This window comes from Neoarius graeffei, chromosome 4 (assembly GCF_027579695.1).
Source record: "Neoarius graeffei isolate fNeoGra1 chromosome 4, fNeoGra1.pri, whole genome shotgun sequence".
Classification (NCBI taxonomy): domain Eukaryota; kingdom Metazoa; phylum Chordata; class Actinopteri; order Siluriformes; family Ariidae; genus Neoarius; species Neoarius graeffei.
The window spans coordinates 41,912,025-41,933,682 of NC_083572.1; the positions used below are offsets into that span (position 1 = coordinate 41,912,025).

At 39.8% G+C, this 21,658-nt stretch overlaps 1 protein-coding gene across 1 annotated transcript in view; it reads right to left on the bottom strand.

Annotated features, from left to right (window-relative positions):
- Positions 1–21,658, bottom strand: part of cntn3b (contactin 3b) — a 180,095-nt gene that overhangs the window by 79,394 nt on the left and 79,043 nt on the right. Inside the window, exons 5-9 of the mRNA XM_060919261.1 lie at positions 20,330–20,425; positions 10,959–11,162; positions 6,854–6,956; positions 6,090–6,274; positions 1,739–1,875 (exon numbers count right to left, since the gene is read on the bottom strand). Of these exons, the coding sequence (XP_060775244.1) occupies positions 1,739–1,875; positions 6,090–6,274; positions 6,854–6,956; positions 10,959–11,162; positions 20,330–20,425 (725 nt within the window). The remainder of the gene's footprint in view (positions 1–1,738; positions 1,876–6,089; positions 6,275–6,853; positions 6,957–10,958; positions 11,163–20,329; positions 20,426–21,658) is intronic.

A 21,658-nucleotide genomic window follows, 5' to 3' on the forward strand; every position in this document is an offset into this window, starting at 1 on the left:
AGCTGCTCCTCAATCCTTCTCCTGTGGTCCGCTTTGGCTGCGCTGATGCCTTTCTTCAGGTCGGCCCGAGTCCTACTGTATAGCGCTCGGTCGCCGGATCTGAAGGCTGCATCCCGGGCACGTAGGAGTGCATGGACCTGGCCGGTCATCCATGGTTTCTCATTCGGGAACACCCGAATGGTCTTTACCATGGTGACCATGTCAATGCAGTGCTTGATGTAAGCTAGCACTGCATCCGTGTATGTGGCCAGGTCCTCGTGATAGAAAACTTCCCACTGTGTTCGTTCAAAGCAGTCCTGGAGTCGGGGGAGGGCGTCGTCAGGCCAGGTGGTAATTGTCCATCTTTGTGGCTTTGATTGCCGGCTGAGGGGGGTGTATGCGGGGGGTAGGAACAGGGAGAGATGGTCAGACTGTCCAAGGTGGGGGAGGGGAATAGCTCTGTAGGCATGTTTAAGGTTGGAATAAACATGGTCCAGAGTATTTACTCCCCTCGTTGCACACTTCACATGTTGGTAAAATTTAGGCAACACCGTTTTGAGGTTTAAGGTTGAGAGAGCCATGCTAGATTTAAGGTGGACTGGGTGCCTGAGGGACAAAAAGTGCTGACCCTCAGGTTTGGACAGAAAAGCAGTGTTGACAATAGCTGTGCCAGTCTTATAAGCAATTCATCTTATTGTGAGTGATCAGTCAGAAAAGTGAGAGGGATTGGTCGAAAAAGTATTGAGCTACAGGAGAAGCTAATGGCATAGCTGAGCTTTAAGCCCATTAGGCATACTTAAAACCAGGGGTCAGCACAATACAAGCATGAAAGAGAGAGACAGAGAGACAGAGAGTGAGAGAGGATAAATAGAGAGGTCATTCCCAGTCCAAATGCAGACCACATTCTATTGTTTTGTTGCCTCCTTTACAACATGATAAATCGCATGAGATGGGATGGGGGGATACATGATGACTGCCGAATTCTGACTGGATTTTATATAACACTGATAGATGGTTGGTTGTTGACAGTAGTATGTGAAAAGAGTGGAACTACATGTGTCAGTGTGCATTCATAAATATAACACATACTTTTCCTTTGAGACAAATTAATAATATAAAAACAAAACGTGTGTAAGGCAGTGGGGTGATGGGGCAGTGGGTAGCTTTGCCCTCACAGCTTCATATTCTCCAGTTCAATCCTAAATTTCAGTTAGCATTTGTGCAGAGTTTTGCATGTTCTCTCAATGTCTACAGGGGTTTCCTCTGGGTTCTTTTCCCCCCCTTTTTTTTCCTGACCTCCAAAAACATGCTACCATACAATATGGATTGACTACTGTAAATTGCCCCTGGATGTGAATGAGGGTGTAAATTTACAAGTATGTGCAGGATATATAGACACCGTCCAGGGTGCATTCCCAATTCATGCCCAGTGTTCCTGGGATAGGCTTTGGATCCAGGAATGAATGAAAGAATTGATGTATACAATAGTGGTATAAATAAATGCATGAGTTATTAAGAAAGTGGTCCAGAGAAACTGAATGATTGCTGGACATAAGATTCTCCTAATCGTAATTTCCCATTATATTCCTCTGAGTTCATTTAACCCATTTGGTTTCATTGCTTTCTCACAGCAGTCATTTTTCATTCCTTTTACCTGGGCCATGGAATCATCTCAATTATCCAACCAGCTAATTCTGCTGACCTTATAAAGGTTGAGAATTAAGCACACATTTTGCTTTCTGCTACAGTTACACTGTACCTCAGACATAAGCGCTTCTCCATTCTTTAGCCAGCTGTATGATGGTTTTGGCTTCCCATTGGCTTTGCACTCCCAAAATAAGTTCTCCTCAATGGACAAGGCTGTGGCTGTCATGGTCTGCAGCCAATAAGGTTTGGCTATAAAGAGAGAAATGTAGGTTGGTGAAAAATGCAAGATAGAAATAGTGCATTATAATAGGTCATCTTTTTTGTTGTATTTTCTGCCCTTTGCTCCTCAATAAACTGCTGGATTTGCTCGGCGTTAGTGACAGTTACAGGTTTTCGGCTTTCTCCTGAAATGTTTTCTTTTATTTCGTCTTCATCAGGGTAGTAAAACTTGCTTTCGCTGTGAGCACTGTTGTGATCGCTATCCATGCTGTAAAACTAATGCTATTATTCTGAGAAATGCTAAAATAAATGTTGACAAAAAATTGCTACTATGCTTGTTGTTGTTCTGAATGAGCGAGTCGCCAAAGGTCCGTATCGTAGGATTCCGGACTGCTTGCAAGCCAATCAGAGCACATGATTTGATGGAAACCGGATCACGAAAAAATTATATATATATATATATATATATATATATATATATATATATATATATACACACACATATATACATACATACACAGTGGTGCTTGAAAGTTTGTGAACCATTTAGAATGTTCTATATTCCTGCATAAATATGACCTAAAACATCAGATTTTCACACAAGTCCTAAAAGTAGATAAAGAGAACCCAGTTAAACAAATGAGACAAAAATATTATACTTGGTCATTTATTTATTGAGGAAAATGATCCAATATTACATATCTATGAGTGGCAAAAGTATATGAACCTTTGCTTTCAGTATCTGGTGTGACCCCCTTGTGCAGCAATAACTGCAACTAAACGTTTCCGGTAACTGTTGATCAGTCCTGCACACCATCTTGGAGGAATTTTAGCCCATTCCTCTGTATAGAACAGCTTCAACTCTGGGATGTTGGTGGGTTTCCTCACATGAACTGCTCGCTTTAGGTCCTTCCACAATATTTCGATTGGATTAAGGTCAAGACTTTGACTTGGCCATTCCAAAACATGAACTTTATTCTTCTTTAACCATTCTTTGGTAGAATGACTTGTGTGCTTAGGGTTGTTCTCTTGCTACATGACCCACCTTCTCTTGAGATTCAGTTCACAGACAGATGTCCTGACATTTTCCTTTAGAATTTGCTGGTATAATTCAGAATTCATTGTTCCATCAATGATGGCAAGCTGTCCTGGCCCAGATGCAGCAAAACAGGCCCAAACCATGATACTACCACCACCATGTTTCACAGATGGGATAAGGTTCTTATGCTGTAATGCAGTGATTTCCTTTCTCCAAACATAACACTTCTCATTTAAACCAAAAAGTTCTATTTTGGTCTCATCCGTCCACAAAACATTTTTCCAATAGCCTTCTGGCTTGTCCACATGATCTTTAGCAAACTGCAGACGAGCAGCAATGTTCTTTTTGGAGAGCAGTGGCTTTCTCCTTGCAACCCTGCCATGCACACCATTGTTGTTCAGTGTTCTCCTGATGGTGGACTCATGAACATTAACATTAGCCAATGTGAGAGAGGCCTTCAGTTGCTTAAAAGTTACCCTGGGGTCCTTTGTGACCTCGCCAACTATTACACACCTTGCTCTTGGAGTGATCTTTGTTGGTCGGCCACTCCTGGGGAGGGTAACAATGGTCTTGAATTTCCTCCATTTGTACACAATCTGTCTGACTGTGGATTGGTGGAGTCCAAATTCTTTAGAGATGGTTTTGTAACCTTTTCCAGCCTGATGAGCATCAACAATGCTTTTTCTGAGGTCCTCAGAAATCTCCTTTGTTCGTGCCATGATACACTTCCACAAACATGTGTTGTGAAGATCAGACTTTGATAGATCCCTGGTCTTTAAATAAAACAGGGTGCCCACTCACACCTGATTTTCATCCCATTGATTGAAAACGCCGGACTCTAATTTCACCTTCAAATTAACTGCTAATCCTAGAGGTTCACATACTTTTGCCCCTCACAGATATGTAATATTGGATCATTTTCCTCAATAAATAAATGACCAAGTATCATATTTTTGTCTGATTTGTTTAACTGGGTTCTCTTTATCTACTTTTAGGACTTGCGTGAAAATCTGATGATGTTTTAGGTCATATTTATGCAGAAATATAGAACATTCTAAAGGGTTCACAAACTTTCAAGCACCACTGTATGTGTATATATATATATATATAGTCAGCTGGAACCTATCTCTATGGGCAAGAGGCGGGGTACACCCTGGACAAGTTGCCAGGTCATCACAGGGCTGACACAGAGACAAACAACCATTCAAACTGACACCTACGGTCAATTTAGAGCCACCAATTAGCCTAACCTGCATGTCTTTGGGGGAAACCGGAGCACCCGGAAGAAATCCACGCACACAGCGAGAACATGCAAACTCCATATATATATCATCTCATTTCATTATCTCTAGCCGCTTTGTCCTGTTCTACAGGGTCGCAGGCAAGCTGGAGCCTATCCCAGCTGACTACGGGCGAAAGGCGGGGTACACCCTGGACAAGTCGCCAGGTCATCACAGACAACCATTCATACTCACACTTACGGTCAATTTAGAGTCACCAGTTAACCTAACCTGCATGTCTTTGCACTGTGAGGGAAACCGGAGCACCCGGAGGAAACCCACGTGGACACGGGGAGAACATGCAAACCCCGCACAGAAAGGCCCTCACCGGCCACAGGACTCGAACCCGGACCTTCTTGCTGTGAGGCAACAGCGCTAACCACTACACCACCGTGCCGCCCACACACACACACACTGGGTTTGTTCTTTATTTTCTTCTACTGGAGACTGTTATTTTTGACCATGCAGGGAATGATATGAAATCAATCCCAAATATTCAGTCATAGTTAGAAGCCTTTTATTCCCTCTGTTATTTTCAATGAAATCTTTAAAAAAGTATGACTTTTACTGTTTTTACTGCAGTCCCATGACTTACTGCGAGAAGAACATTATCTGCACAAAAGCCCCTTCAGAAGAAAACAAGGACTTCCCCTAGGTGGTCTCGTTCCTCCCCCTACAATATTATGGGGTTTTCACTTCCGAATGGATATTATCTAGCAGTGTAGGATTGGAGTTGAAATAAAAAAAATCCAACAATGGCTGCTCATTTCACACAAGCATAATGGCTATGAATTGGCCTATTGAAATGAAACGCCCCCTCTCTCCAGTCAGAATGACAATTCTATCAGACCAAAGGCACACTCTGTCCTTTCAGCACACAAATAAATCCTCTGACCTCGTTCCACAGCCTTATTATCCGGGTGCCTGGCAGACACCCTGCGGTGCCTGTGTACTGACTGTGAGTTCAATTAACGCTGGAGTATAATTGCATTTCAAAAATAATCTCCTATTTTGAAGAACCTGAATAAGCCCCAAAATTCCCTCATGAGTTCTTGCTGTTACCACAGCACAACTTTTGGAGGAGTAGACAAAATATGTCAGAATTGCACATTTTGTTGGTGCATGGTATGCAATCAGTTTAATAGAGGTTATTAGTTGGGGTAAGGTATGCCACTTACACTAATCGAAATTATTGGATGTTATTAAGAATGGGCAAAGATGCAAACACTTTTTACTGTGCATTTCTGTCAGTTGTAGTTCTCATTTGTTGCTAATGTTAAGTCTAAAGCTTTCAAAGGACATTTCATTGATGTCCTAATGCATGACAACATCATTACCACTGCATCATCATATGTGTCATGAAACATCACTCCCCTTGAGTACAAGAGTCATTTGACAGACTTGTTATGACATGACCTTGCTCTAAGTTATAGCCCAGATGACACAGTGGGGGTAACACTCATCGCATTCAGCTGTATGCATCATAATGAAAGTGGAAACTTGTCATAACATGTCATTGTGCATGAGCAGGGAATAAATGACAAAAAGCCAAAAGAAAAGCCAAAAAAGCCAAAAGGCAAAAAAACAAACAACAACAACAACAAAAAACCCTTGACCAAAAATACCAAAATTCCTCCAGAATTTTTCAAAGTGGTGAAACAATTGTAATCTGGATTAAACAAAAGCACTACAGTTACCCCACAGCTAGAGTAGCTATTTGTTGTTAGTTATAAGCTATTAGTACTCATATTCTTTCCTGAAAGTTACAGCAAGCCCTGTGATGACCTGGTGACTTGTTCAGGGTGTACCCCGCCTCTTGCCTACAGTTAGCTGGGATAGGCTCCAGCTTGCCTGCGACCCTGTAAGACAGGACAAGCGGCTACAGATAATGGATGGAAGTTACAGCAATTCTTTAGTTCCTTTACCATGAAAAGAGAGGCGGCCTCTTGCTGCATTCTTTCCTCGACTGTTCTCTGCCACACACTCGTATGTGCCTGTGTCCTCCTGCTGGAATCTGGGAATCTCCAGGATAGCATTGGAATTACTCAGTTTGACTTTACTTGGGAATGGCACATCATTGGTTCTTCTCCAACTGATTTTAGGAACCGGGCTGTGGGGGAGATAAAGAATAAACTTGGCTCGAGCTCAAGTGTTTACAGGAACCTGCTAGTGTGTCTCAAGTGGTACATGTTTAAATTCCTAATTGTCTTCTTTGAGGATGTGGCTGCATTTGGAGAGTCTGGTTTGAACATATCTGTTTAACACTTGCAACTGATGTGATATTGCTATTTGGTCTCTCAAAGACTGTAATCCCCTTCTCCTTTGAAAATTTGCTTTTTATCACGCTAAATGAGCCCCTTTCTTCACAGCTTCCGAGAAGACGCACCAGGCTCATTTTCCGGGCTATTTAAGAGGTAAATCTTTTGGGTTAGTGCTCTGTGAAAAGCAGCCATTAACATAAGATGCCTCCTGTTAAATAAATAAGTAAGTAAGTAAGTAAGTAAGTAAATAAATAAATAAATCCTCATCACAGATGGCTAATCGCATTAGGAAAGAACCTAAAGAAGTGATCTTGAATTTCAAAGCTCCTGCAGCAGTGTATCAAAAAGGAATAAAAGTACATGTTATCCAGACATGGACGTGCGATCCAGATTAACATGACTGGTAGATAAAACACCACAAAACTCACTTCCCCAGGGCAAAGCACTCTAGTTTCACAGACGATCCTTTTGCAGCAGGCACAGTGTCTGGGAAATGAACTTCTATTTTGGGCTCATATTCTCCCATTGCACCTGTGATGGGCAAACAACACACAACCCCATATATATTGTGTCATTTATCCATGATTTATGGCATATGCTCTTTTTATTCTTGTATACAGACAAAATTACAACAAGAGGACAATCACAAAGAAAGTGCCAGCAAAGTGAGTGCAGGGAAGAAACAAAACAAAATAAAACAAAACAAAAAAAACACCAAAAGGTCTATAAAAGACTGAGGCCCTGTCCACACGGCAACGGATTCAGGTGACTCCGATAAAATTGCTTATCGTTTAGGCCTGGCGTCCACACGGCACCGGCATTTTGGGTGCCCAAAACGCAATCTTTTTGAGAACGGGTCCCAGAGTGGAAAGATCTGGCAACGTTGCCATTGTGAAGTTGTCTGGATGAGTAGAACAGATTTGTTTACGATGACGTCACAACCACATGACTGTGAGTGCTTCACGCCGGGTAGAAGTGTAACGAACTCGATGCGAGTTGTCAACAAATCCTATAACTTGGTTCATGAAACGCGCTTACAAAATATTTTCACTGTGAATATTTATTGTGTAATGGTGCAAAGTGAGAGAGAGAGAGAGAGAGAGAGAGAGAGAGAGAGAGAGACTGCCCTTAGGGCAGAGTCAATCCCGCCAGCAAAAATAGGGAAAAAAAGGAGCGATCTCACCTCTTCAGATGATGGTTTAAGTCCTACAATACATTCCTCAAAAAGGGCGTAGAAGAGCAAATTAATCCATCAACGTGTAGCATTCAATTTATTCCGGACCATTAAAGACGCTGCCTTCCACGTAGAATCATACGTCATCCTCGCCGCCATATTGGATAGGTCAAAGCGGAGAATAAAGATTCATGTGCTGCGTTTAACTGTACCAACAGGTTTATCGTCCAAACGAGATCACATGGGATTACCTTTCACAGGTGAGAAACAAGAAATTAATCCATCAACGTGTAGCATTCAATTTATTCCGGACCATTAAAGACGCCGCCTTCCGCGTAGAATCATACGTCATCCTCGCCACCATATTGGATAGGTCAAAGCGGAGAATAAAAGATTCATGTGCTGCGTTTAACTGTACCAACAGGTTTACCGTCCAAACGAGATCACATGGGATTACCTTTCACAGGTGAGAAACAACAAATTAATCCATCAACGTGTAGCATTCAATTTATTCCGGACCATTAAAGACGCCGCCTTCCGCGTAGACTCACACGTCATCCTCGCCGCCATATTGGATAGGTCAAAGCGGAGAATAAAGATTAGCTGTGTTTAACTGTACCAACAGGTTTGCCGTCCAAACGAGATCACATGGGATTACCTTTCACAGATGAGACTGGAAAAATACTTTTCATTGTATTTGGTCATTATAATGTAATTTTACGAACAGATTTTCCTGACTTTGTGGCTAATATGAAGTCTCGCGCATAATAGTTTATGCGCATGTGTCCTTACTTCTTCTATTGTTCTGGTGTCTCCGAAGGGACCGTCTTACAGCGCCCCTAGAGGTGTGGCATGTGTATTGCATCGTTTTCAGCAAGCGTTGCGTTGCCATATGGACCTGATATTTTACTGATCGTTGCCCATTTGGACGCGATATATTTTTAAATAACATCTCGTTGCCGTTGTCGTGTGGATGTAGCCTGAGGCCCTGTCCACACGGCAACGGATTCGGGTGACTCCGATACAATTGCTTATCGTTTAGGCCTGGCTTCCACACGGCACCGGCGTTTTGGGTGCCCAAAACGCAATCTTTTTGAGAACGGGTTCCAGAGTGGAAAGATCTGGCAACGTTGCCGTTGTGAAGTCGTCTGGATGAGTAAAACGGATTTGTTTACGATGACGTCACAACCACATGACTGTGAATGCTTCACGCCGGGTAGAAGTGTAACGAATATCACCAGGAAAAAGCCTTACAGAGCACTAGTGAGAGTGAAACACGAGCTTGGATATTATTATTATTATTATTATTATTATTATTATTATTATTATGTTCAGTGTTAGTTCACAGTAGTAATGCAAGAAGCAGAATAGTGACAGTAATAGTGAAGCAAAAACATGCAATTGTACAAACACTGCAGCTCTACAGCAAAATATTCATTTATAAAATGGTCTGATTCTTAACACCAGTAGTGCCAATGATCTCATTGCGATGCGATGCGAGTTGTCAAGAAATCCTATAACTTGGTTCATGAAACGCGCTTACAAAATATTTTCACTGTGAATATTTATTGTGTAATGCCTGGTGCAAAGTGAGAGAGAGAGAGAGAGAGAGAGAGAGAGAGAGAGAGAGAGAGAGAGAATAGCCCTTAGGGCAGAGTCAATCCCGCCAGCAAAAATAAGGGGAAAAAAGGAGCGATCTCACCTCTTCAGATGTTGGTTTAAGTCCTACAATACATTCCTCAAAAAAGGGCGTAGAAAAGCAAATTAATCCATCAACGTGTATCATTCAATTTATTCCGGACAATTAAAGACGCCGCCTTCCGCGTACGTCATCCTCGTCGCCATTTTGGAAAGGTCAAAGCGGAGAATAAAGATTAGCTGCGTTTAACTGTACCAACAGGTTTACCGTCCAAAGGAGATCACATGGGATTACCTTTCACAGGTGAGAAACAGCAAATTAATCCATCAACGTGTAGTATTCAATTTATTCCGGACCATTAAAGACGCCGCCTTCCGCGTAGAATCATACGTCATCCTCGCCGCCATATTGGAAAGGTCAAAGCGGAGAATAAAGATTAGCTGCGTTTAACTGTACCAACAGGTTTACCGTCCAAACGAGATCACATGGGATTACCTTTCACAGGTGAGACTGGAAAAATACTTTTCATTGTATTTGGTCATTATAATGTAATTTTACGAACAGATTTTCCTGACTTTGTGGCTAATATGAAGTCTCGCGCATAATAGTTTATGCGCATGCGTCCTTACTTCTATTCCCATACGAAAAAGAACAGTAAAGAACTTATAAGAGTTTACCACTGTCTTAGTAGTAAATCCTTATAAATATAAGGATAAATCCTTATAAGGATTTATAAATAAATATATATGCCATGTATGATTTACTCCTGAAAGTGGCCCATTTTGCATTTTCCTCATACAAATTTTTTATGAAAATCTAATATGTATGAAGTGAACATTGTGCATGGTTTTTACAGATAATGTGTATGATGAATTACACTGTCTTTGTATGCTTCATGTAATGTTTGTAGTTTTAAATTATATTTTACAGTTTAAAATGTATATGCCTTTTATATGTAAATCCACATATGTTTGTGTTGGATTTACATATAAAAGGCATGTACATTTTAAACTGTAAAATATAATTTAAAACTACAAACATTACGTGAAGCATACAAAGACAGTGTAATTCATCATACACATTATCTGTAAAAACCATGCACAATGTTCACTTCGTACATACTAGATTTTCATAAAAAATTTGTATGAGGAAAATGCAAAATGGGCCACTTTCAGGAGTAAATCATACATGGCATATATATTTATTTATATTTATAAGGATTTACTACTAAGACAGTGGTAAACTCTTATAAGTTCTTTACTGTTCTTTTTCGTATGGGTTGTTCTGGTGTGTCCGAAGGGACCGTCTTACAGCGCCCCTAGAGGTGTGGCATGTGTATTGCATCGTTTTCAGCAAGCGTTGCGTTGCCATATGGACCTGATTTCTACTGATCGTTGCCCATTTGGAGGCGATATTTTTTTTAAATAACATCACGTTGCCGTTGTCGTGTGGATGTGGCCTGAGTGCTCAGTCAGTAAACTACCAACCATCTCAAATGGAAATGTGGCCTCTGTATGTCATTGTCAGGGTTACATGTTAGCTTCCTTAAAAGGCAACAGTTTAGCCTTCAAAGGCCTGACATTTAGCACAAAAAAGCATCTTTCAAGCAACCCTAAAAAAAAAAAAAACTTTCTTGAAAAGGCATCTCCTTTTAAATCTCAGATTGTATCCCATTCAAGGCCAGCCATCAAGGATCGTCTAGTATGCAGACAGAGCTTACCATCATTTCTCAGCACCAGAGGAGTGGGTGAACTGAGCACTTTATCCTTGGTGATACTGTTGTTGACGACACACGTGTAGTTGCCCACGTCAGATGGTTCAACCTTTGCAATATAAAGATTTCCAGTCTCCTGGGACACAAAGAGTCTGCTGTCTGGCTGGATAAAATTTGGGTACTCATTGAAGACCCAAGCAAAAGTAAGTTCTGGGGAAAAAAAGAAAGAAACAAATGTAAAACTTTAGGTCTTAACCTGCTACTCTGGGTCCAGATGACTTTTGGAAAAACAAAAAATAAGCTCACACCTACTCAGTTCATAGGTTTTTGATGTATTTTGACTATTTTCTACATTGTAAAACAATACTGAAGACATCAAAGCTATGAAATAACATCTGGAACATATATGGAATTATGTGGTAAACAAAAAAGTGTTAAAAAAACAAACAAACTATGTTTCATATTTTAGATTCTTCAAAGTAGCCCCCATTTACCTTGATGACACTTTGCACACTATTGGCATTATCTTAACCAGCTTCATGAGGTAGTCACCTGGAATGCTTTTCAATTAACAGGTTTGCCTCATTAAAAGTTAATTCGTGAAATTTCTTGCCAATGTAATGTGTTTGAGATCAAACAGTAAATAGCAAATAAAAATACAGTAAATAGTCCTATTCCACAACTGTAGTAATCCATATTATATCAAGAACTGCTCAACTAAGTAAAGATAAACAACATCCATCATTATTTTAAGACATGAAGTGTCTTTTAATTAATAAAAATAAAGGAAAAAAAAAACAGATGGGTCCACACATTTGACTGATATTGTATAAAGGAGTTTTGCATGTCTATTTCTACATTAAATATACGTAGAGAAGAAATAGATTGACACAGAAACATATTATATAGTTTTACAACTGCATGGTTCAACAGCTTTTAAAAGCATCGGTATACATAGGTCTACTGATGAAAACAATTAATAGATAAATCTATATTAAACATGCATACATAATGCAATCAAAGTGTTTTTCTTTTCTTTCTCAACATTTCTCATAGATGCTCTGTGGTGCTTCTTGCAGTTGGTTGGACATTTTATTACAGCACTTCCCAGAGCAGCATGAATGGTTCAGGTCAGGTGATGGGGCCATTCTATTATAGACAGCATTCCCCCCCTTCTGACCAAATGTCTCTGGCTTTGAGATGTGTTTGAGGTTGTTAAAAAAGTCAAATAACTCTACAAGCTATCACCAAACTTTTGATGGACAGCATGTAATAATTTCAGAGTAGTGAACAGAACCTGAATATTCAATGACTGACACCTTTAGACAGGTCATTGTTATCTTTGTCTTGTGGACACACACACACACACACACACACACACACACACACACACACAAAAAAAAAAAAAAGACTTCCCGTTTTTCTTTGAGCAGGCGGGACTTAGTAAACAAACCAGTTCTTCAGAAGGGACAGGACAAAAGGAGCGAAACAAACTAGATTAAAATTGCCTCACTGCCAATCTCAGTACACTGGCTTTGGTTCGCTTGGCTTTGTTCACGCCTGGCTGACTCACCTTTTCCCATCCTCTGAAAAAAGGCAGAGGTGGGAAGGATGGTGAGAACTGTCATGGTGTAAAAGTGTGTCTGTGTTATCCACAGGAAGTGCAAGGAGAGGAAAGATGAAAATCAAAACCAAAAGTTGGAAGTCTTCTTTTGGTGATTTCTTTTCTTTTCATTCTTTTCGTGGCAGACATGGGTAGTCGATGCATCAAGGTACGCGGTTTCCCTGTCATTAACTCCAGGATTTGACCTTAAAAGGGATTTATTCTGATTTCTGACAGTGAGTGAGCACTAACAAAGAGGGCTTGTAAATGGGGAAATGGGGGGGTGCACTGCTGTGACTGTCTTCACAGAAAAGTGCTTTACATTACAAAGGCCTAAGAAGATCTTTCTGACAAACATATTGAAATAAATGCAAAAGTATGCATGAATGGACGTGTTTGGAATGGACACCAGGGACTCTATTTTTACTTTGCAAAAACATATGATCTGCACACGGAATATTTTGATATCTTTTGTGACCATCATTGCCAGTTGTATCCTCGTACAAAGTGGCACAAATAAAAAAAGGGTTTTAGTTTTATGTTAATAATAAAGATATTAAGCCTGATATTGCAATATTAAAATCAAATAAATTCTCATTCTTAAAAGTAGACTGCCTTGCATATTTTTCAAGTTTGGGTCATAAAAAGAATTTTCCATGACACCCAATTATTTTTGTTTAGTGGACCGAAAGCTACTGAATTTGAATCACAGACTCCCAATTTTATTAGGATTTAAAAAAAAAAAAAACAATTAATGAATTTAGGGCCATGTGGCCCTAAATTCTCAGCTATTTTTTCTTGCTTCACCATGACCCATTCAAGATGCTACATCATGCATCATGTGGTGAGCTTTCCTTGTTTGGGCAAGGCATTGTGGGATGCAAATTTGAAACAGGAGAGGAAAATGGAGGACGTGAATGAAACGTGAAAGACTGACTGCAGTCAGGAAAAGTGAGAAAAGACGTTATGTTGCGAAGGAAAGGAAACGCAGGACCAAACTATTAAATATCAGTGGTCAGCAAGCACCTCGGTGTGATCAGCTGTTCGTTTAGCAACAGAATGATGTAATTGTCAGTGCACGGTCAAGGTAAACCTGTAGATGGCAGTAATGCAACACTGGATTGCCAGCTGCCGTAAAACCCAAAAGAAGAAGGAAAAGAAGAAGAAGCAGGTAGACCTGTGCATGCACACCTGTGCATGCACACATGGACTTCCTCTGTCTGCATGACTGTGCGGAGTGAGCGATTTCATGCACATTATTTGCTAGGGAATCCCCTCAAATTAAATAACTTCCCAGCCACACAAAGGACTATTTTTTTAATTTTTAATTTTTTTAGATATTACAGAAATAAACATATCACAATGACCAAATTTCAGAGGGAACTAAATTTCTCCAATTGTATGAACTCAAAATGCTGAACACAAATATAACTGACTTCCAGATTTTGGATCAGTTTTGAATGGCATCAATACCCAACTGATTGACAGGATTTATAAAGCAAATAAATTTAGTTAATTTTTTTCTGACATCAAATGTTCTGACAGTATTTTAGCAGGAGCATGATAAATATGATGATTTGAATTGAATTATGCATGATATGCAATTTTGAATGGGAACAGTGCAAAATTCAAAACATGCAGATATCAGACTAATACAGTGTTTGAAAGTTTAAAGAGAAAATGCAGATGAGCAAATGCTGGTCACAGACAAAGAGCATATTTAGCCTCTTTGCATTCTTTCCAGCAATATATGCAATATAATGCAGAATTCCTGTTATATTAAACAGTCTATACTGCATATAAACCATGAATTACATGTAACAGTTGCATGATAAACACCAAAACATTTTTTAACCAATTAAATTGAAAGCTTATAAGACAGTACATACTAATTATATCTCATCACATTACAAACCCACACATGTTTAATGAGTTGGAAATTATTTTTTTTAATCACTGCATATAATTAAAATAGAATTAAAGCCCTGCACAGCATAGCTTTATCTGGATGATCTGATCTGTCCTGTGTGAAGTATACAACCCCAACCTGATATGATGTGTGATCTTACCTTGTGTGACATATAACCCCAAATTAGAAAAAGTTGGGATGGTATGTTGAGATTGAAATTAAAACTGAAAACAATGATTTAATCTTTGACCTGTACTGTACTCAAAATAACACAGCAGCACATTATTTGATGTTGTACCTTATGTTGTACCCAATTTTATTTTTAATTTATTTTTAAATCAACACTTATTACAATTTTGATTATTCTCACTACACATTGAAAATGGTAAAGCATTTACCACTTTATAATGTTGCCATTCCTTCTCACAACACTTAAAAGACGTTTCACCAAGTGATAAAGCATTTCAGGTGTTATTTTGTCCCATTGTTCCTGCAAACAGGTCTTAAAGTGTGCAACAGAACTGTTTTCCATTTCCGACTGAAAGTACGCTGTTCGCGTTTTGGCTGCCGCGTCCCACCGGAGCTTTTTATTTTTCTTTTTTTTCCACTTTTTTTTTCTTTTTGTGCTTGTATGGTCTGATGTTTGTTCTATCTTTGAATGTTTTGTCTGCTGGTTGTGGTGTAGCTCCAGACCCAGTTTTGGCTGTCGGTTTACTCAGGCCTTGGTCTGCAATGGGTGATGCCTGTGCTGCTCACTATGGACTGCAGTGAGCTCGTTGTTCTCTTTAACATTGGGATTGTCCAGCACTCAGTGTGGTGGTGCTTCTGTGCTTGCTTTGTGGATCCATGGCATGGTGTTCTGAGCGATGTTGCCCGATGGTGTCGTGGTGGCCATGCAGGCAATGTGGGACATACCTTTGTGTGCCCTTTGGTGGGATTGTGGGCAGCTACGCCACTGAAATTACATCCTGACACCCTTTTGGTGGATTTTTTTTTGTTGTAATTGTAAAGCGGCTTTGGGTGTGAGAAAGGCACTATATAAGTTTAAATTATCTCATCTCATTCTCATCTCATTATCTCTAGCCGCTTTATCCTTCTACAGGGTCGCAGGCAAGCTGGAGCCTATCCCAGCTGACTATGGGCGAAAGGCGGGGTACACCCTGGACAAGTCGCCAGGTCATCACAGGGCTGACACATAGACACAGACAACCATTCACACTCACACCTATGGTCAATTTAGAGTCACCAGTTAACCTAACCTGCATGTCTTTGGAATGTGGGGGAAACCGGAGCACCCGGAGGAAACCCACGCGGACACGGGGAGAACATGCAAACTCCGCACAGAAAGGCCCTCGCCGGCCCCGGGGCTCGAACCCAGGACCTTCTTGCTGTGAGGTGACAGCGCTAACCACTACACCACCGTGCCGCCAGTTTAAATTATTATTATTATTATTATTATTATTATTATAAAGAGTACAGGGTCGTCATTGTCATAGTTTTCATTTCAATGAAATGAAGCAAATGAAATGAAGCTGATCAGACAAAATATATAGCAATGCTCTTTTGGATTTATAATGGTTTTGGATGTATTTAGATGCTTCACGAAGAGTAAATAGGCATGCATTTTTATAGGACGTCTTATAGTTGGTGTAGATTTAAACACTAGTTTAAAATAGAATCTTGTATGTCATGAAAAGGAACATGGTCTGAATTGTGAGGTTGTATTTTGGTGAAGAAGTCTATTTACGCTGCCTGGCAAAAACAAAACAAAACATGTTTTCATTTAAATAAGCAAATACTTAAGAGCCTTTAATTGGATAATTACTGCAATGATTAATATCTGATTAATCATTAATATCAGCTGGCAGCAATTCTTTTAACCCTAACTGATGCAGTGAGAAGATGTACCACATGGTCATGGAAAACATTTTACTGTGTTTCAGAAGGGTCAAATTATTGGCCTGCATCAAGCAAAGCAAACAACTAAGGAGATTGATGAAATGAATGGAATTGGCTTAAGAACTATCCAACGCAATATTAAAACCTGGAAGGATAGTGCTGAACCATCAACTTCATGGAAGAAACGTGGTCGGAAAAAATCTTGACTGACCATGAGCAGAGATCAATTAAACACTTGGTTAAATCAAATCATAAAAAAAAAAAAAAAATTAACAGTAGAATGCATGGGTTTGTTTAATAGTGAAATTAAGAGCATTTCCATTTTTAAGAGCATTTTTCTTCCCTGATGGCACTGGCATATTTCAGAATGACAATGCCAGAGTTCATCAAATTGTGAAAGAGTGGTTCAAGAAGCATGATGAATCATTTTCACACATGAATTGTACACCACAGAGTCCTGAACTTAACTCCATTGAAAGTCTTTGGGATAGGCTGGAAAATACTTTACAGAGTGATTAGACTTTCTCGTCATTAATACAAGATCTTTTTTTTTTCGGGGGGGGGAATAATGCAACTCAGGATGGAAATAAATGTTGTGATGTTGCATAAGATTATGGAAACAATACCATGGTGAATGCATGCCATAATCAAAGCTAATGGCAGTCCAATTAAATATTAGTGTGTGTGACTTTTTTTTCTTTTTTTTGGCTGGGCAATGCACTTTGAGTGGGGTGATATAAATGGACAAACCAAGTTTTAAGAAATGGAGAAGTACTACTAAGGGTAAGTTTGAGGTCAGGAAATTACATTATTTTCCCTGAGTCTGCACAAATTGGGTCTCGAGCTGTGGTAGTGCCCATACATTTTTTAACCAAAATGGGTCCAAAAATTCTAATGTGTTAGCAAATTTTGAATGTCACACCCAATTTTGCACCTTTCCACCCACACACTGCATGAATTAATGACCACAAAAATACAGCCAGCCAGCCAACCAACCAACCAACCAACCAAACAAACAAACAAACAAACAAAAAGAAAGAAATGTGCAAATGCATCAGCAATAGAAAATAGAGAAGGATTTTAATATTTTTAGTCCTGACACTTACCTGTGGTGTATAACATTCCACTTTATATAACAGCTTGCTCTGAAAATTGAGCACTCTGAACACCATCAAGTACCTATACTACCTCTTTTATGTTATAATGGTCTATATGGCTTTCTACAAATTCACTAATTGCTCAAAACATTGCTGGTATTTCTATGGACCCTTTTCACGTGACGTCACGACAAACGCGGCCGCCATTTTGGACATGTACTACCAGTAGTTTACCACAGCCAGCATTGAGGAACGGCAGCAAAGAAAGTGTTTATTTTCAGCAAGACTTCCATCATGCCACTATGTTGTTGTGCACCTGGATGTAGTAACCATCAACAAACAAGGCAAGGGTTATTTTATCGGATCCCGGTAGATGCTGACCGACAGAGAAGATGGATAGCGGCATACCAACGCTTGTGTAGTGACCGCCTTGTTGGAGGTAAGACGAATAAAATTAGCCAGAAAAGGCATTACATTGCTGTTAAAATTCCATTCTAGTTTACTGTACTTATGATCTGGCAGCTATTTACACCGGATCCAGTGTAAATAGCCGCCGGAGCCAACGTCCGAGGTTCCGGCGCGCACTCGCTCGCGGCCCGGCCGGAGCCGGCGGCCGCAGAGCCGGCGCGCGCTCGCTCGCGGCCCGGCCGGAGCCGGCGGCCGTGGAGCCGGCGCGCGCTCGCTCGCGGCCCGGCCGGACGTTGGCTCCGGCAGCTATTTACACTGGATCCGGTGTAAATAGCTGCCAGATCATAATTACAGTAAACTAGTAAATACAGTTTTCTGCATCTCGCTCCTTTTTCTTTTATGTTTGTCGCCTTCCTCGCATTCAAACCGATTTGAGCCGAAGTCCACTACATGTCCAAAATGGCGGTCGCGTTTACGAAGGTCACGTGACTGAAAAGGGTCCATACCATGCAATTTTCCCTTTCAGTTTGTCTACCATATATTTATACTATTCTTCAGACTAAGATTTTCAAGGAGCTAATGGCAGTGTATCCAGCTAAACATTCCCCATTACATTTCATACATGACAAACTTATTGATTGCTTTTTGGAGCAGGGATTGCATTCTGCTGAGAAATATATTACTTTCTGATTGGATTGAGGCTCCAAATCAGAGAGTGTATTTCCATTTACCAACAAATTTGAGTATAATTGAAAAGAAAGAGATTTAAATGAAGCAATAAATGGAGAATAGGTTCGTGAGGAGAGTGAGAGCATTTTTTGCAGAAATCTATAGGAGGTCTACAGCTTACCAGTGTGAATTATTCAGGTTATTCATTATTCACTTGTGATATCAAGAGGCATGTTGTAAGTCCTGGTTCACATCGTTATTGAATTCTTACATCAGAAGGTGTTGAGGAATTTTTTTTTATTACAACATCTCTAATCCTATAATTCAAATTTAAAATAATTGTTGATAATTAAATGCACATACTTCTGCGTTATCTCTTTTATAGTAATAACTCATTCACATGGACTCGTTCACATTCTATGGCAGACACGTCACATGACAGCATGCCCTGTCGTGTTTTATTCCTTACATATTATATCCAGTGCTCTCCATGATTATTGTCACCCTTTGTAAAGATTAGTAAAAAAGAAAAAAAAATCCACCTTTTGGAGAAATAGCTTTATCTCGTACAGAAAAAAAGAGAAAAATCCAACCTTTAATCGAAATAAGAGAAAAACAAATTCCTCAACAAGAAATAATTATTTTCAACAACCACATGTGCCACTATTATTGGCACCCCTGCATTTAATACTTTGTACAACCCCCCTTTGCCAGTAAAACAGCACTGAGTCTTCTCCTTTACATTTTAGAAGTTTGGAGAATGCAGAGCAGGGCATCTGAGACCATTCCTCTTTACACAATCTCTCCAGATCTTCCAAGGTCCTTGGCCCTCTCTTGCACACTCTTCTCTTCAGCTCACCCCACAGGTTTTCAATGGGGTTCAGGTCAGGGGATTTTTTTACTAATCTTTACAGGAGTACCAATAATCATGGCAGGCACTGTGTGTGTGTGTGTGTGTGTGTGTGTGTGTGTGTGTGTGTGTGTGTGTGTGTGTGTGTGTGTGTGCATTGCAAAGTGATTACAAAATAACTGACACCAAGCATTACTATCTCTTTTGTCCTCACTGACATGATTATACCACTGTGAGCTTTTGAAATGGTTAAAACATGACCACTCCATATCAGCATATTGTGGTACATCCTGGATTTCCTGTCCTCCAACTAAGCACATGATTAATCACAGACTAATTATCTCTACAAATCCTAATTGCTGTCCGATGAAACAAGTCCCATGTCTTCTAATTTCTGAAGTCTCATCTGTTCCCATAATTGCTGCAATCTCAAATTGAAATGAATGTTTCACACCGCTGATCTGTCATTTCCATTTAGGCTATTAAAACTCCTCTCTAATTACTGATGTCTGAATAACAGTCCCAGTTTTTAAGCTCCGTCAGCTGGCCAAGAAGATGCTGAACATGTAAAGTAGAACAGAACAGCTGTGACTCAGACCTAAGCCATGATGAAGTGCAGTGAACACATCAAGGTGCAAAATAATGGTTATTCACTTTCTTTTGTCTTGTTTTGAAATGTGATTTCAATCTTGATCCATTATTTTGGCACTTCCACAACATCCAAAACACATTCAAGAGTTTTTACTTCCCTAATCTTCATATACAGTATTTATTTGCCAGGAGACGATGCTTTTGTAATGATGCATTACCAAACAGTAGTCATCATATCTATAATGTATAAGAGGCTGTCTGTAATATGACTTCTACACAATGGGACATACTACGTATCCAAGAAATTACTATTTTGCAACAGTGTTTATATCTATGAATAATCAGCCTTACCTCCAGAATGCATTGGGGTTCCACATAACAGAACAACACCTTGGCCTTCCCTCACATTCACAGCACTTCTGAGCTGGGTTTTGAAGTTCTCTAGATCTATGAAATAATACATAATATTATAACATGAAACAGATAGTAAGTTTGTGTTTTGAATAAAAAAATAATTGTACTTTATATACAGTCCAGTATAGCCAATGGCTGTTGCTACTCTAATCAAACCTTTATGGTAAAAATACCATGAATAACTGTAATCTGGAGATATCACCTGATATTTGCAGATATACAGGAGATCATGATTCTGGCTTTTTCTGTTTTCTCACATTCCTGACATCTCAGAGCAAGCTGTTATATCAAGTAGCACGTTGTAAGTTATACTTCACATTGTTATTGAATTCTTGAATCAGATGCTGTTGATGAATTTTCTATTACAGCATCTCTGACACACACTGGCTATAATTCAAAAGTATAATAAATGTTTCTTATAAAATGCACATTCTTATGCATTATCTCTTCTATCGTAATAACTCATTCACAGGGACTTATTCACGTTCTGTGGCAGACACTTCACATGACAGCATGCCTTGTTGTGTTTTATTCCTTACATATTATATACTATACTAAACAACTGTGATGCCTGTGATACTAGTGGTCAGTTTGGACCAGGTGTTACAAGTTAACATCTATTTGATATATATCCAGAGGCTGACTGTTGTTTTTGTGATGTGAAATGGATTTTAGCATATAGCAAGTGTGTCACAACACCACAGGGAGGGGATCAGGGAGCTCCTGAAGGAAAATGTGAATGAGGGATGGATAAAACAGAGTAGGGCTGGAGACAGCAAATGCAAAAAACATGAGGGTCAACTGTCGTTAGTGGCGACATGTCGGTATTATTATCAAACAAGCCCTAATCTTTAAAATTAAAACATCATCCCCAGTGTCAGTGTGTTCCTGCACCATTCATGCACATCAAATTAACACAAGGAGAAAAAAAAACCCTGCAGGCAGCTGTTCCCCACCTGGCTTAATAAAAAAAAAAAAAAAACATATGTGTTACGAGATTGAGAAGCTTGTAAGGATTCAAACAAACAGCTGGGCCTCAAGCCCAGCAAGCCAAACAAAAAATGAGTCAGTGTGACCGATAAGACAAACTGCACAAGGGATGAGGTGCTGAAGAAAACAGGATTCAGTGGGGGTGGTGGATGGAGCTTCACCTAATGAGAGTCCCTGCTGAAAGAAAGAGATGTCCTCAACTGCAACAGAGGAGGAGGTGGAAAAAGGACTTGGTCAGCTCACAATAACAGTATGAAAGGTTCAGAGTCTGAGATA